The sequence below is a fragment of the Cavia porcellus genome, unplaced genomic scaffold (assembly GCF_034190915.1).
Source record: "Cavia porcellus strain 051 isolate PalLab524CR breed Dunkin Hartley unplaced genomic scaffold, mCavPor4.1 scaffold_3, whole genome shotgun sequence".
Lineage (NCBI taxonomy): Eukaryota > Metazoa > Chordata > Mammalia > Rodentia > Caviidae > Cavia > Cavia porcellus.
Window position 1 is genome coordinate 33,129,646 of NW_026947486.1, and position 14,432 is coordinate 33,144,077.

Here is a 14,432-nt window from a genome sequence, read left to right on the forward strand (position 1 = left end):
GAGTTTCGAACTCAAGACTAAGGTCCCTATATAACCCAGGATGTTGCTTTTTCCTGGACCTCAAAGGCTAACCTACAGAGAAGTGGACTACTTGAGCCCATTTCTAGTATGCGACTGGAGAACGTAAGAGCCAGTGGTCAATACTGGCTGGATTTCTGAAACCTAGGAATTGTGAGACCAAGTCCAAAGGTTTCAGATGGTAGGAGCAGAGGTGACTATGCAGTAACTTTAATGCTGTTGATCAGGAACTGATTAGAAGAGTCTTTAAACTGCATCCATTTAAATGGGAAGCAGTGAAGAGAAGTCAAAGGAAGAGAACATAAATTATTGAGGATTATAATTGAGACCACCTCCCCTCACCCTGTTCTTCAAGTCTGAAGAACATGGTTGGGGCACCAGCATAATTTCCAGGGTATCTGGAATTTGGTGACACTACTGGGTAAGTCATGAAGCCAGAGGAATGAGCTGGAGCAGTGCTGAATTTTCATCTATTATTAGGGAAGAAGCACTGAACATTCAGTTGTTCCCTCTTAGTAGAATTCTAATTATTTTCACCAATATCCCTGTGCCCATGCTGACACTGTCTTCCAAGAAGTCTTAATGTTTTTATTCTATGTGCTTCATTCCGCCACTAGAGGGCAAGGTCCACCCCTCCCCCAACAGGATCTGTTTAGAGCAGTATAGGCCATGCACTGATTTGGCATTCAGAACTTGATAGAGGTATGCTCGAGGAATGTGAGAGGAGGGAGCAAGAGAAAAGAGAACAGGAAAAGGGTGAGAAAAAATGATTACTGTTAGTCCTATGAAGGATGACTTAAATAACTCAAGTTCACAAATAGCCCCTTCCAAAGGCTCGTAGGGTTGGACTCCACTGCAGCCACTGTGGCTACCTCTGTCTTTAGAATGAGACTGGCTTGGAATGCAATAAGGAGTGAGTAGGAGGCTCCAGAGAAGGCTGAGAAGAGTAGACAACAGATGGTAAATAAAGGAAGGGGTGTATCAATTTGGGAGTTGCAAGGCCTGGCCTTCCAGTATTGCTGCTGCTACTATCTAATTCTACTAGGCCTTGGTCAGATGCCTTCAGCACTTCCACTGGGGCCTCGTTTCTTGCAAAATAACCTGAAAAGCTGGTATGCAGAGTAGGGTGTTGAGCTACTTCTGGCTCTGATAGTCTGTTTAAGATTCCACAGATGATATCTTTGTGGCCTTGAGGCTATGGGCTGAACCTGCCACACAAATGAGTCTGTTCTGAATCTGCCACTTCATTTTGACCCACCAATGGAAGCCAGCCCTGCTTTGTAGAAAAAACTAGTTAGGTCTACTTAGTATACTATTTGTCTAGGAGTTGTTTTAGTGTTTAAAACTTAGAGGGCATAGACATTGTGGTAAAATTAAAATGAACTCACTTGGGATGAGGATCTCTGTCTTTACAGTTTGTTTCAAGATGCAAGTTGCTAGCATAGAAATTTAATATTTTAAGAACAAAGTGAAATAGATATGTGTATTTCTTTATATGTGGTATGGTTTGTGTTGTTAATATTCTTAAAGAAAGAGTCATCAGTAGTTAGTAAAAACATAGTTTATGCAATAAGTTTGGTTACAGTTCATTGTTGTCAATGATACAGCATTTTCCATTATGATTATAGGTGAAACAAAACTTTGTTAAGTAGTCATAGCACATTCATGCTTGTGAGAACATATTACAAAGCATTGCACATGCATTTTGGGACTGATGAAGCTAGGAAAAAGATATATTTTTCACTCACCTCTGGTTGACTTTGTGTATTTTGTCATTGAGACTTACATTATGTTTGGGTCAAACAAGAAACCCAAAGAGGTTTTGTAAAAGTTTACAACCATTAAACGGTATTGTTTAATCCCACAAATGGATAAAGCAAACTACTATAGCTCAATGATACACAAACCAGGACTAAAAATAGTCAATCTGCGTGTGTAAATAGCTATAATACAGTAGATACTGAATATGTTAAATATTTGCAAAGACACTGACTACTTTAGACAAGCAGATACCAGAAATATACTGGTTTGGTTTCCAGTAAAAGCAAACTGTAGTACTATTTCAATTGAAGACCGTTCTCCCCAGTACGAGACCTGAGGAGAAGAAAAGTAGGGGAGGGCAGAGAAAGGTTAGGAGACCTGAGCAGAGCTCTTTGGACAGTTCAGCATTACTTTCCCCTGTGCAAATCCAAATCTGGTTCACAGAGTAAAACAAAATGTATTGAAATTATAGGCCCTCAAAAAGGGCATTTGTACAAAGTCCCTTACTTACAGCATAGATAGAATGATAGCAGTGCCTCTCAAAATGAACTCTTCCATGTTAGAAGAAAACTCAGTGACAACGGTTTATGGATACCAAGATTAAATTACTGTATAAAGATAATTTACTCCAAAATAGAAAAAAATTAATTAAAGAGAAATGTTCTAGATACTGGCAAGGGGCAGGGAGAAGGGAAAAACAAAAAGGAGAAAATCATGCTATGTGTTTCCTTATTTAAAAGATTCATAGATCGTTTCTGTAAGGCATCTGTTGTATCTGCCATTCTCTGGTCTATACCTGGCACTGTAAAGAGAGTGCAGTGGTTCAATATTACCTTTGAAAAAGCCTCCTTTTCGTGTGAGCTGTTTTATAGAAAGGGTTCCCTGGATTGACTATGCCACACAAGGGTCCCATTTCTCCTTTATGTCAAAATAAAAACAAGAACAAAGTCACATACACAAAAATCACAAAACTATAAAATCGAAGGCCTTAGTAGGCAAGGACTTACTATGAGGTCAGAACACCAGTGGAAGAATTAAAATTACAAAGCACCTCTTGCAAAATGTACTGCTTCTTAAAACCACACAAAACTCTGTGCAGTAACCATGCTGAGTGCTTAGAGGAAAATATCCTGAAGGACACATGCTAAGCTTCATGAAAGAAGCTTGATTTCATTACCAAGGAGCCAAGGAAATCCTAATGCTCTTTGTTATTTGCTATTTTATAATTACATACAAAATGGAAAACAAGTATGCAGACCTCAATATAAAGAATATGTTGCTCTAATAGCTAAAAAACAAGCTGGACTTATGCATTCATAGTTGTATAGCTGCATTATAGATTCTTACAGATGATTCATTTAAACTGACATTTTTAAAGAAAACCCCTATTATAAGGACGTATTAAATCAGGCTAACAAGAACATACATAATGCTTAAAACTGTACATACAATACCTTTATGCCTAATAATAAAGAGGCCTTGAAAAATTATCTTGGAATATAAACCACCACTGCCCTTTGGAAATAAAAGCTCCCTTATAAACCCCTGGACTACTTCCGTGTAACCTTGTGACACACAGTGCCACAAACATCATGGAGAAAATTCAGTACCAAACCTAGTTTTAGGTGAGTTTTGTACATTTATTTCTATACAATCAGGAAAAAGATACAATTTGTATCAACAAAAGGTCATTTCTGGTTATTTGAGGCATTGCTTCTAGCTACTTTGGTTTGTACACAATTTTATGAGGAAAAAATATATTTTGTTTTAGAAAATAAAATATACATATAGTGCACTAAGAATATCTCCTGCATGGGAAAGATCTCACAGTTATTTTCAGTACTAAGTATGATTATATTCAAGATGAATAGCAGACAAGATTAATCTTGTGCTTTCCTATAAGTTGTGCAATGAGTAGATACTACAGTGTCACTCATTGATGATTTTGGTAGGAAGATTAACTGGCACAAAGGCATTGGAGTAATCTAAGGTGGTCAAATACCATGATCTAGATATGAGACAATTTAGAAACTCCATGACACTGAAGGTATGAAGCGGTGTTTATGTGAAATAGCAAGAACTGCAGTGGCAGTTATCACTCTCTGTTGACCTACCTGATAAGAAAATATGTTTACATGTTACCAATATGCTGGGGAATGGAATGATTAGAGGTTAGGAGATGAATAGGAAGCTGTGGTTAAGTGAAGAGAAGCACTAGTTAAGATACAGTATTGATCAACTTGGACAGAGACAAAGCCAGAAAGCAGCATGTAAGCCATTATCAAACCCCAGAAATAACCTTGACTGCAGCCTCACATTCAGAGTGTTTCACAGTAAGAAACATCTATAGGCAGTGTCACACCTTCTCATGAAGAAACAAAAGGCCAAGGCCAGGCCTTCTCAACTTTCATGAAAAAAACAACCATGAAATTACCAAGTGCCAGCTCAAGAAATAGTAAGCTAGGCATGGCTCAAAATGTCGAAATATACAGTGGATTAAAAAAGGGGTTCATTCAGTGCAGTTTAACAAATCAATAAACACCTCTTCTAGAGGTATTTAGCTACAAACGTTTCCACCCTGAGCAAGATACAAATTGCGCAAATTATGTCACCCAAAATCATGCCTTCTTGAGTAATGCATCTTACGAATTATCTAACAGCAAGTGCACTCTATGTGAATAGATTTAAAGTGTGTAACTGAGCCAGTTATTAGCAAAGATGCAGCATTCTCTTTTGGAATCTGCCTTTCTTCCATCTAAAAAATCCCCTGGTTTTGTTTCCTAAGAAATTCTGCTTCAGCAGTTATTGACCTTATTGCCCAAAGGGTGGGCAGCAAGAGAAAGCACATGGCTGTACACTGTCCTCCATTATATTTTATTTTGTGATGTTTTAAGACTGCATAGATCAAAAGTCCAAAAAGCATCCATTAGCCCCTCGCATGAAGCTTTTGTGTTTTCATTTACTTTCATGTAGGTTTGGCCATCTTTCCTGGGAAAAGGGGGGTGGACTTTGGTAGTCCTTTGTTTCTGGTCAGACTCTTCTGCACTTCTGTAGCACAAACTATGTGTGGAATTTGAACTTACTCAACAATTCCTCTGCAGAAGGCTTCAACCTCACCCCTAATGTGCTGAAGTGAAGAAACTTAGAAACTAAGAACTGTTAATAAATGCTGGCAAGTAAAAAGGAAGAAAATGAAATAAAGTTGGTTTGCTCTGGTGCCTAAGAAAACAATGCTTATATATTAGCACATAATTTCACTTTCAAATTGAGTTGGAACTATGAAATATGACAAAATCAATAAGATTCATGATCTATACACCTGTAGAGTAGGACTGTAGAGCCAACCTTCTCAAAATCACTATATAAAAGTTGTATCAGATATACACACATTAAACCAAATATATACTACTCATACATGCAATATAATTGTTGATGGTAGGGTTTAAATACAGCTCTAAAAGCTTCAATGTGACCCTATGACTTGCTTAAGAAAGATACTGAATGATCAGATACCCATGCAATAAAGTATGTATTTACTTTTCAATAGCTTTAAATGTTTTTATTAAAACTCTAAAAGGTTAATTCAGCACACTATCTGATCCTGTTGCTTTTGCTCTTTAAACTGACTATATCATCCATACTTTGTAACATAGAACATGTGATTAAGAAAGCACTGATAATGGAATCTCTTGGGATTTGTTGCATTTAGGCTTCTTTCCCTGGGTTTCATCTTCCATTACCTGCAATGGTGCAGTGCAAAAGGACAAGAGACTTGGAGTCAGAGGATTTGGGTATGCATCTTGACTTGGTCATTTTCTAGCAGCATAAACATGGCGAGTCACTTACATTAGTGTCAGCTTCCTTCTCTATGAAATAGGATGTTAAGACTTATTTTGTGGGGTTGTTGTGAACTTACATGATGTAAACAGTTGGTAACTTTTAAAGCACAATGTAAATCATTAGTTACTGTAATCATAGTACTAGTGTATTAATATTTATATGTGTATAAAGGACTAAATCCTGTGTCATGTCAACGTGCAGCTCTAAGCTTTGCAACAATCAAAGCTGCCAGTTGCTGGGCATCTGATGTGTGAGGATTCTTCTCCATCACTGCAAGAACAATGTTAGAAGGGAAAATATTGCAAAGGTTCTTGTAGGTCTGATATTGGTGTTCTGGAATCGTATTCTCCCTGGAATCATTGCACATTCCAACCCAAGGATTCCTCCACAGTTGCTCCATCTTTTCAGGCATGCTCCGTACCATGACTGGCTCATAACATGGCTGCATGAGGCTGTTACTTAAGGGACAGGAATGATAGCCATAGGAGTCGGTTGTACTGGGCAGTGGGTCCCAACTGGCATGCTGTTCCCGGCACAGAGGAGGTCGTCTTTGCCTTAAGGGGTTGCTCTCATAGAGTCGGGAATCAGAAATGCTGTCCATCCGAGTCATTACTAGTGCACGGCTTGGCTGGGATGTTGCCCCAGGATGAATATTGGGAGGCATGGTGTAGTCTCCAGGGCAGCTAGAGCATGCTCCAGTTGCCGAGTGCTGGACATGCAAAGCTAAGTGGGGAACTGACTGCTTGTGGGGGACTTGCTTGGAATCTTCTGGGCCATAACTCTGCACTCTAGTTAAGGCTTCATGGTAACCATGAGAAAAAGGCTGAAGACGGTTCTGAGATGCTGAGCGGTGCAGCTTCAAACTGCCTTCAGGATGGGCATCCGTTACAGCCAAGTACAGATTGTTGTAAGAGGAATAGTTGTCGTTCCTGGTATGGCTCATAAGACTGTCAGGACAGAAGTTGGGATTCCGACTATACATGCCCTGATCTGCTTCAGCCATGTAGTATTCTCTATTATGCATGCTGTTGACATTCAGCTTGGAGAAGTCGCCTAACACCGAATAGTAGCTGTGGTCCCCCATAGACTCAAACTTTGGGTATTGCTCAGTATAGTTAATTGGAGTCCCATGGCTGTTGGTAATTAGTATAGGGGGGTACTGCATGCTGGCCATGTGCTCCAATGAGGCCTTCTGATGGGGGAAATGGGAGGATCCTGGTACTGGACTGCTGGCCGAACGGGTGTTTAGTGCACCCACTGCATGGCTTTTGGGGGCCGGGATTGTGGGGACACTTAGGGCAGTCACAAGTGATGGGACAGAGCTGGCCTCAGGCTTACGGGCAATGGACCGCCATTCCTCAGGCTCTACAGCCACAGACCGGATGCTGGGATCTGACTGACGCTTGGGTGCCACACGTTTTACCTCTGAGGTTATCTCACCTTTGACACTAGACATCCCTGTCCCACACTTGGCCATGGGGCCTTCGCTCATGGTTTTCACTGTGGACAGTTTGGCACTGATGCGGAGCTCATCAGCCACCGAACGCTGGGGTTGGTTGGCCCGCTCCGGATGGTAGTATTTGCACTTGTGGCCGTAGGTGCATTTTTTGCCTGAAAAATAATGCCTTGCGGTAAGACTCTCTCTCATAGTGATACAAGGCTCTGTGCCAGAAACTGTTGTAACAATCTGCTCACAGAAGTTAAAGTTTTACTGTTTGACACTGAGATAGAAAATTAACTGTCCACAAGGATGAGAGACAGACAACACCAAGGAGGCATCACACAATGTGAGGAGAGGAAGAAAGCAGAAAGCTGGGGAGGAAATTGCAGCGTAAGCGCTAAGAACTGAGCAATTGAACAGCCCTACTTTTTTTCGTAATGCACATACTTCAGCATAGAATAACTGAGGCAACCTAGAGTAACAGATGGCAGCATGGTGCAGTGCAAATAGCACAGGCTTAGAGACCAGTGAGACCTGAATTTCAATTCTAGCTGTATCCTTTACTGGCCATGTGACCTTAGTATGTGACTCATTTTCTGAGCTTCATTTTCACTTCTATAAAAAAGCTTTGTGATCATGTGTATATTTTATGGTCACTTTAAAGATGAAGTAACAAACATGAAAGTACTCTGCAATTTAAACATTAATAAAAGACAAAAACCAAAATGACCCATCCCCAGATAAAACCACATACAATTATCCATAATGGTCTCAAACTAAACATCCCATATTTCCCTGTTAGTCCCACAAACTTGGCACTTGAGTAAGAGCACAAATTCCATATAGAAAACTATATTTTAAAAAATGAAAATGAAACTTAGAGGCAACTGGAAAGTACAGATGAAAAGAAAAGTATTACTAGTTGATTAAGGGAATAGTTACTTGCCTGACAGACTTGCTTTTCTTGGAGCCAAACCCAGTATGTCATTCCCTTTCTGTTTCCATAGTTGACACAAGTTTCTGTATTTCCCTATTCCAAGCAACACTGCTTAGAACTTAGGCAGTTAGAGACTATGTGTTATTTTAGGAAGTAACAACTCCTTTCAAATCCAGTTGCCTTTTCCTCATTCAGTTACTAAGATTCTTCTTTAAATGCCTAGCTGAGGGTATACATAGGTGCAAACTTTAACTTAGAGAAAGGGAACAGGCTAGAATTTCCCATTTGAAAGCAAAATCTAAAAAAGTATTCAGAGTCCTTATATTTCCCTTAGTACAGAACTCAGTTGTGCATGTAGGTACTCACCATAAGGACATGGTTGCTTCTTATGCTCGGGAACAATGGGTCTTTTTCTTAAGAAATTTTCAAGGCTTGGGCCATGACGTCCTAAAGGATCATCTGGAGGCATAAATCTGAAAGCAAGCAAGCAATGGTGAATGTTTTCCCATATGTGACCTTTCCAGAAGTTCAGACTTTCATTGCCTCTTGTCTGTACTATTGTTACAGACTTCTAATTGTCTTTACTGCCTCAGATCTATCTTTTGTTAATCCATAAGTTCTTTCTTTTGTTCCTACCTGATCACATAGAAAGGTTGATTTTCTCCAGTGCATCATTCTTTTATAGATTATATGCTACAGTCATGCTGGCATTCCTGCTTAGTTTCCTCAATATGCCACTCCCTTTCATACTTTCATAGCATTCTTTATAATGTCCCTTTCACCTGTCATGCCCAGAAGGCTTTTTTACTCTGTAAACTTCACTCCAGATGTCATTTCTGGAAATGGAGAAATTTCCATTCTGGAAATGGAATGGAGAAAAGGAGGACTTTTCTTAACACTTGACATACACAAAGAAATTTAGAAATATATTAACTGTTGTGTGTTCATTCAACACATTGTGGTTGTCTCTTTCTCTTTCCCACTACACTTTAAGCCCCTTGTAAATGAGTTTCTGTTTTTTGTTTGTTTGTTTGTTTTTGAAATAAGGTCTCACTATATAGTTCAGGCTGTCCTTGAGTTCACTATGTTACCTAAGCTGGCAATCCTCCTGCCTCAGCCTCCTGAAATGCTGGGTTTGCAGGCTTGCACCATCATGCCCAAGGAGACTGAGTTTCTTTTTCAACTTTTATTTGCATGACAACCAGTGTATTGCATGTTCCAGACTAAGAGTTCGATAAATGTTTATCAAAATTAAATGAAATCTGTTCCTACTAGCAACTTGGATTAGGCAATTCAGAGCCTACTGGAAAGAAACGCACTTGTCATTCACAAAAGAATACATCAGCAACCGCTCTTCAATAAACTTCTTCCATTCTGGCTTTTCAACTTGAAGATCTCGGTAGTTGTCATTGGACACAATGATGCCATCAGAATCAAATGCTAATTTGACTATGAATCGATCATCATAGCAAACAACCCTTCTGCCCTGAACCCTTCGGGATGGTGTGAAGACAAGAATCTTTTCTTTCTCCAGTTTACGAAGAATATCTTGATCTGTCAAAATATGATTATGGCACAGAATAGAAGTCATCAATTAACAGCCTTATTGCCATACTACAAATATAAAAGTTAGTACTATATAAATTTATTTGTCCTTAAGGAGGAAGTGGGTTGTACTCCCCAACTGTGACATCAAATTGGATGTTACATTAGGCAAGTAACGTCCCTCAAACTTTGGTTTTCTTTATAATAAAATGGAGTTGAATTAAGCAATGTCTAATTTTTAAAAACTACAATGAAAAGTGATAAATGCCGCTGATATCCTGGTACTTTGACTTTGTTTTGCCCTTTGGTTAAAACATAAGTGTTCTTTTTTCTTTCATTTGCTTTGCTTTGCTTTTTCCCTCCCTCCCTCCCTCCTACTTTCCTTCCATCCTTCTTCCTTTCTTTTTTGCAGTTTTGGGAAAGTGCTCTACCACTGAGCTACATCTACAAACCAAGCACCATATTTTTGCCTTTGGAAGAAAATGGCCATATTTGGTATTTTTGTCAGAAGAATAAAGCGTCACTCTTAAGATTGATATTTTGGGCTTCTGCTTGAAGCAATGCCAAAACTAAAGTGGAACATCAAGCGATAGCAGTTGAATATTGAATCTCTTTCCTTTTGGTCCCTTAATTGCTTGAGGAGACAAAGCTTGCTGCTAGCTAGGCCTTAGGAGGGCCAGCATCTATTCTTAGACTGAGGCTTGAGAACCTGTTCAACACATGAGAAATCCATTCACAGTTCAGACAGCTAAGCACTGGACTTTGTTATTAGGCAGATCAGGCAAGAGCAGGTACTCAGAGAATTGGGGTCTATATTCTCTGAAATGCTGTCAAAGAACATGTATTACCTGTACTGTTGTAAGTCAATATAATGACTTTTACTGCCATTAGGAAGATTAAATCATGATTTTTGTACACTTTAGGCACTTTTGCCTTCGTTAACACTTTCTCCATAGGAGAATATTGAAAATTTCATTTTATAAATTACATTGGTATAAAGCCAAATGTAATTCTAATTATTATATATGAATTGTATTTTTTAATTTTTCCTTTTGATATGAAAAGAAAATAACATTTTGTGGGACTAAAAGTGTCATCTTCTCTAGGCACTGGGCCTACTATACTGCAAGGATCAGTTGCATAGGATTGTCCTTAGACTTTTTCTTTTCCATTGCCTAACAGAAAACACCACAATCACTTCTTTGGTTCAGAATAATACTCACTTTCTGCAATGGCTTCTGGAAAAACTGAGTCAAAGTTTATAACTAGATTCATCTCCCTATAGTCTAAGGTTTATGGTCAAATGCAAAAGAATTCTTTTTAAATTTTGTATGTTATCTTTTACTGAATTTAGGTTGTCTCTGTTTAACCATCATGCCACAAAACAATGATGAAAATCCACTTAAACATATTTTTATATTTTAGTATATATGTTACCAAAGCAAGCACTAAAAGACATTTTAAGTGTACCTAACAACTTAGAAAAATAATTGCCTAAATTGGGACTACTTCACCCTCTCAAAACTATCTTTTTAAATTTGACTCTAAATAACAGAAAATACATCATTTCAAATAGTACCTGTAATTGGAGCATCAGGTCGGGATTGCTCCTTTCTCCATGCAGGCACAAATACAGTGATATCTTTATGACCTTTATCTAGAAACCAATCCACAGCAAGTTGTATTCCTCTACAGGAAAACTCCTCCTTATTCCCATGGCTTTAGAAAAACACAGAATAAAAGGCAAGAGGATTAACAATAGATAGCAAAATATATACCCTGAAACTGGCCTTTTGGTAGTACTAAGGGATTAACAACATTCTCTTTCTTGATACAAAAAATGACTTTTTAAATGAATAAATAAAACTCCTTTTATTCAATTGTTACAAATATTGCTACTATAAACTTTAGTCAAGGCCACAGGTGGCCAATAACAACTCGCAACTTATACCTGTGATGGTAATTATTTTCTAATATTAGCTTCATTTTTTTCTATTATCTTGTTTCTCCTGCCACATTTTCAAAGATTCGGATATTCACAACAGATGAAAAAAGAAGAGATTTTACCAGAGGTTTAGATAAAGTCTATATGGAGGAATAGTAAGAGATGAATCTTAAACACGTATATTAAGCTTCCAAAATAACATTAACAGCAAAACTGATACATACATACCAGTAAGTACTGACACAATAATAGGAAAAAGAGATATAGATCATTTGCAAATGGGAAGTAGACCAAGAGATCATGGGAGGGAAGACAGAGAAACAAAAAGTAAAAAGCATTAAAATGTGTTATTTACATGTATCAACTCATGAAAAATGTAATCATATACTGTAAATATGTAATAATAATGTGTATATCCATTTAAATACAGTATATCCATTTAAATACAGTATACCAACAAAATTATATTCTTAATTTTTAAAATGTGAAATGCTTATAATTTGAAAAAATATTTAGGTATGTATGTAACTTAGGTATGCATGCATTTATGTAATTAAAACTTGTGAATGTGTGATGCTATATTGTCTGTGGTGACCTTGAAATTTGGGGTTCAAGTAACCAGTTTGCCTCAGCCTCGCAAGTAGCTTGGATTGTATGCAAGTGTACCATTCCTAGCTTGTAAGATTAATTTTCTAGACAAAAATTTATATACAAACAGACAAAACGTAAGAAATAAATATATCAGAATATTAATAAAAATATTATTCTGTGTGAAAGGGTTATATGACTGATTTTCTTCCTCTAATTACAAAATTTCCACAAAAGATCAATTTTTTTATATCAGAACATGTAACAAGAGGTTATATCACAATTACCTATATGAAAAAACAGTACAAATTCAAAATACTAGACAGAATTCATTTGAGTGGAAATTGGATGAGGGAAAATTAGCACATAACTTAGGCAAATATTTATAGTATTTAGTACTATCATTTTCAAAACTAAAAAATATGCCTAGTTCTGAAAATACTTTTGCAGAGTAACTGATTCTCTGATATGAACATAAATCACAGTAAATTAAATTTAATTAAACAGCTTAGGTGACAGTTACCAATTATAATTCAGCAGATATTCATTGTCAAACAGGACTGATCAGAAGAACAGTTTTAGTAGGTGAATAGAGACAATATGATAGATTTTATCACTTTAGATTTCTTACTGGCACTTTCACTCAACTAACAGACATTAGTTCCCAATGCACATTTTTCCCTTTGGATGAATTAATATGTAATCTCAGGACCCTCATAAATAGATGTACTGCAAGATTTCCCATTGTACTGTAAATGTTGAGGCATGTTGCAAGAAGTATTAAATCTTTGCTTAATATTTGCAAGTGTAAGCAAATCATCTTTTAAAAGTCTCCATTGAGTACCATAAGTAAGTTATATTATTTACTTGAAGTTCAAAGCACTTAAGATATTACTCTGATACCAAAACCAGAGAAAGACCCAATCAAAAAAGGAAAGTACAGGCCAGTCTCCCTAATGAACACAGATGCAAAAATCCTGAATAAAAGACTAGCAAACAGAATGCAGCACATCATCAAGAACATTATACCAATTGGGATTAATTCCAGGCATGCAGGGATAGTTCCATATGCACAAATCAATAAACAATACACCATATCGTTTACCATAACATCGATACACCATAACAGAGCAAAAGACCAAATTACTGATCATCTCAATAGATGCAGAAAAAGCTTGTAATAAAGTTCAACACTCCTTTATGCTAGTAACCCTACAAAAAAAAAAGAAAATAGATGGTCTTTACCTCAATATGGTATAAACCATCTATGACAAATGAACAGCCAATATATTAAATGGAAAAAAACTGAGACTTTCAATCTGAAATAAAGAACAAGCCAAGGATGTCCACTATGACCACTCCTATTCAATATAGTTCTGGAAACAGAACAATTAGACAAGGTAGATAAATAAAAGGAAGGATAGGAAAGGAAGAAAGTAAACTACCACTATTTGCAAAATGAGATGATACCTTACAGAGAAAACCCAAAAAGCTCCAGCAAAAGACTTTTAAATTAATAAGTTCTATGTCATAGCTGGATACAAAGTCATCAGTCAAAAATCAATAGCATTCCTATACACAAACAACAAATTCAGTGAGAGAGACTAAGGAAACCATACTCTTCAAAATAGCATCCAAAAAAAAAAAACCCTGAAATACTTAGGAATTGATCTAACACATGAAATAAAAGATTGATACATTGAAAATTACAGAACTCTAAGAAAATAGATCAAACAGAATATCAAAAAATGAAACAATTCCTTGCTCATGGATAGGAAGAACCAACATTTTGAAAATTTGCCATAATCCCAAAGCTCTTATACAGATTTAATCCAATCCCAATCAGAATATCTTTAGCATACCTCACAAACCTAGAGAAAATAATTTTAAAATTCATTTGGAAGCAGAAGACACCTAAAATAGCAAAGGCAATCCTGGGCAACAAAATCAAGGTTGGAGGCATCACAATCCCTGACGTGAAATTATACTACAAAGAAGCTACTGTAATAAATTGATATGGTGCTGGAACAACAACAACAAAAAAAAAAAAAAAAAAAAAAAGAGCAGCAGACCTGAGAGCCAAAGGAACAAATTAAAAGAGGAAGGCAAAACTACAATCACACTCAGTCACTTGATCTTTGACAAAGTAGTAAAACATGTTCACTTGAAGAAACCATCTTTAATAAGTGGTGCTGAAAAACTGGCTTTCCACATGCCAAAGACTTAAACTTGACTCATGTTTATCACCATGCACTAAGCCAAAGTCAAAATGGATCAAATAGCTAAATATTAAAACAAAACACTCTACTGTAAGAGAAAGTAGGTAGAAATCTTGAAGACAGAGGAGTAGGCAGAAA

At 37.1% G+C, this 14,432-nt stretch overlaps 1 protein-coding gene across 18 annotated transcripts in view; it reads right to left on the minus strand.

The window, feature by feature from the left end:
• Nucleotides 1–1,561: 1,561 nt before the first annotated feature.
• Nucleotides 1,562–14,432, minus strand: part of Zc3h12b (zinc finger CCCH-type containing 12B) — a 579,255-nt gene continuing 566,384 nt past the window's right edge. For all 18 annotated transcript variants that reach the window (XM_063246006.1, XM_063246001.1, XM_063246004.1 and 15 more), the window contains 4 exons: nucleotides 11,122–11,261; nucleotides 9,317–9,551; nucleotides 8,364–8,470; nucleotides 1,562–7,230 (listed from right to left, as the gene is read on the minus strand). In XM_063246006.1, the coding sequence (XP_063102076.1) occupies nucleotides 5,810–7,230; nucleotides 8,364–8,470; nucleotides 9,317–9,551; nucleotides 11,122–11,261 (1,903 nt within the window). In that variant the 3' untranslated portion in view covers nucleotides 1,562–5,809. The remainder of the gene's footprint in view (nucleotides 7,231–8,363; nucleotides 8,471–9,316; nucleotides 9,552–11,121; nucleotides 11,262–14,432) is intronic.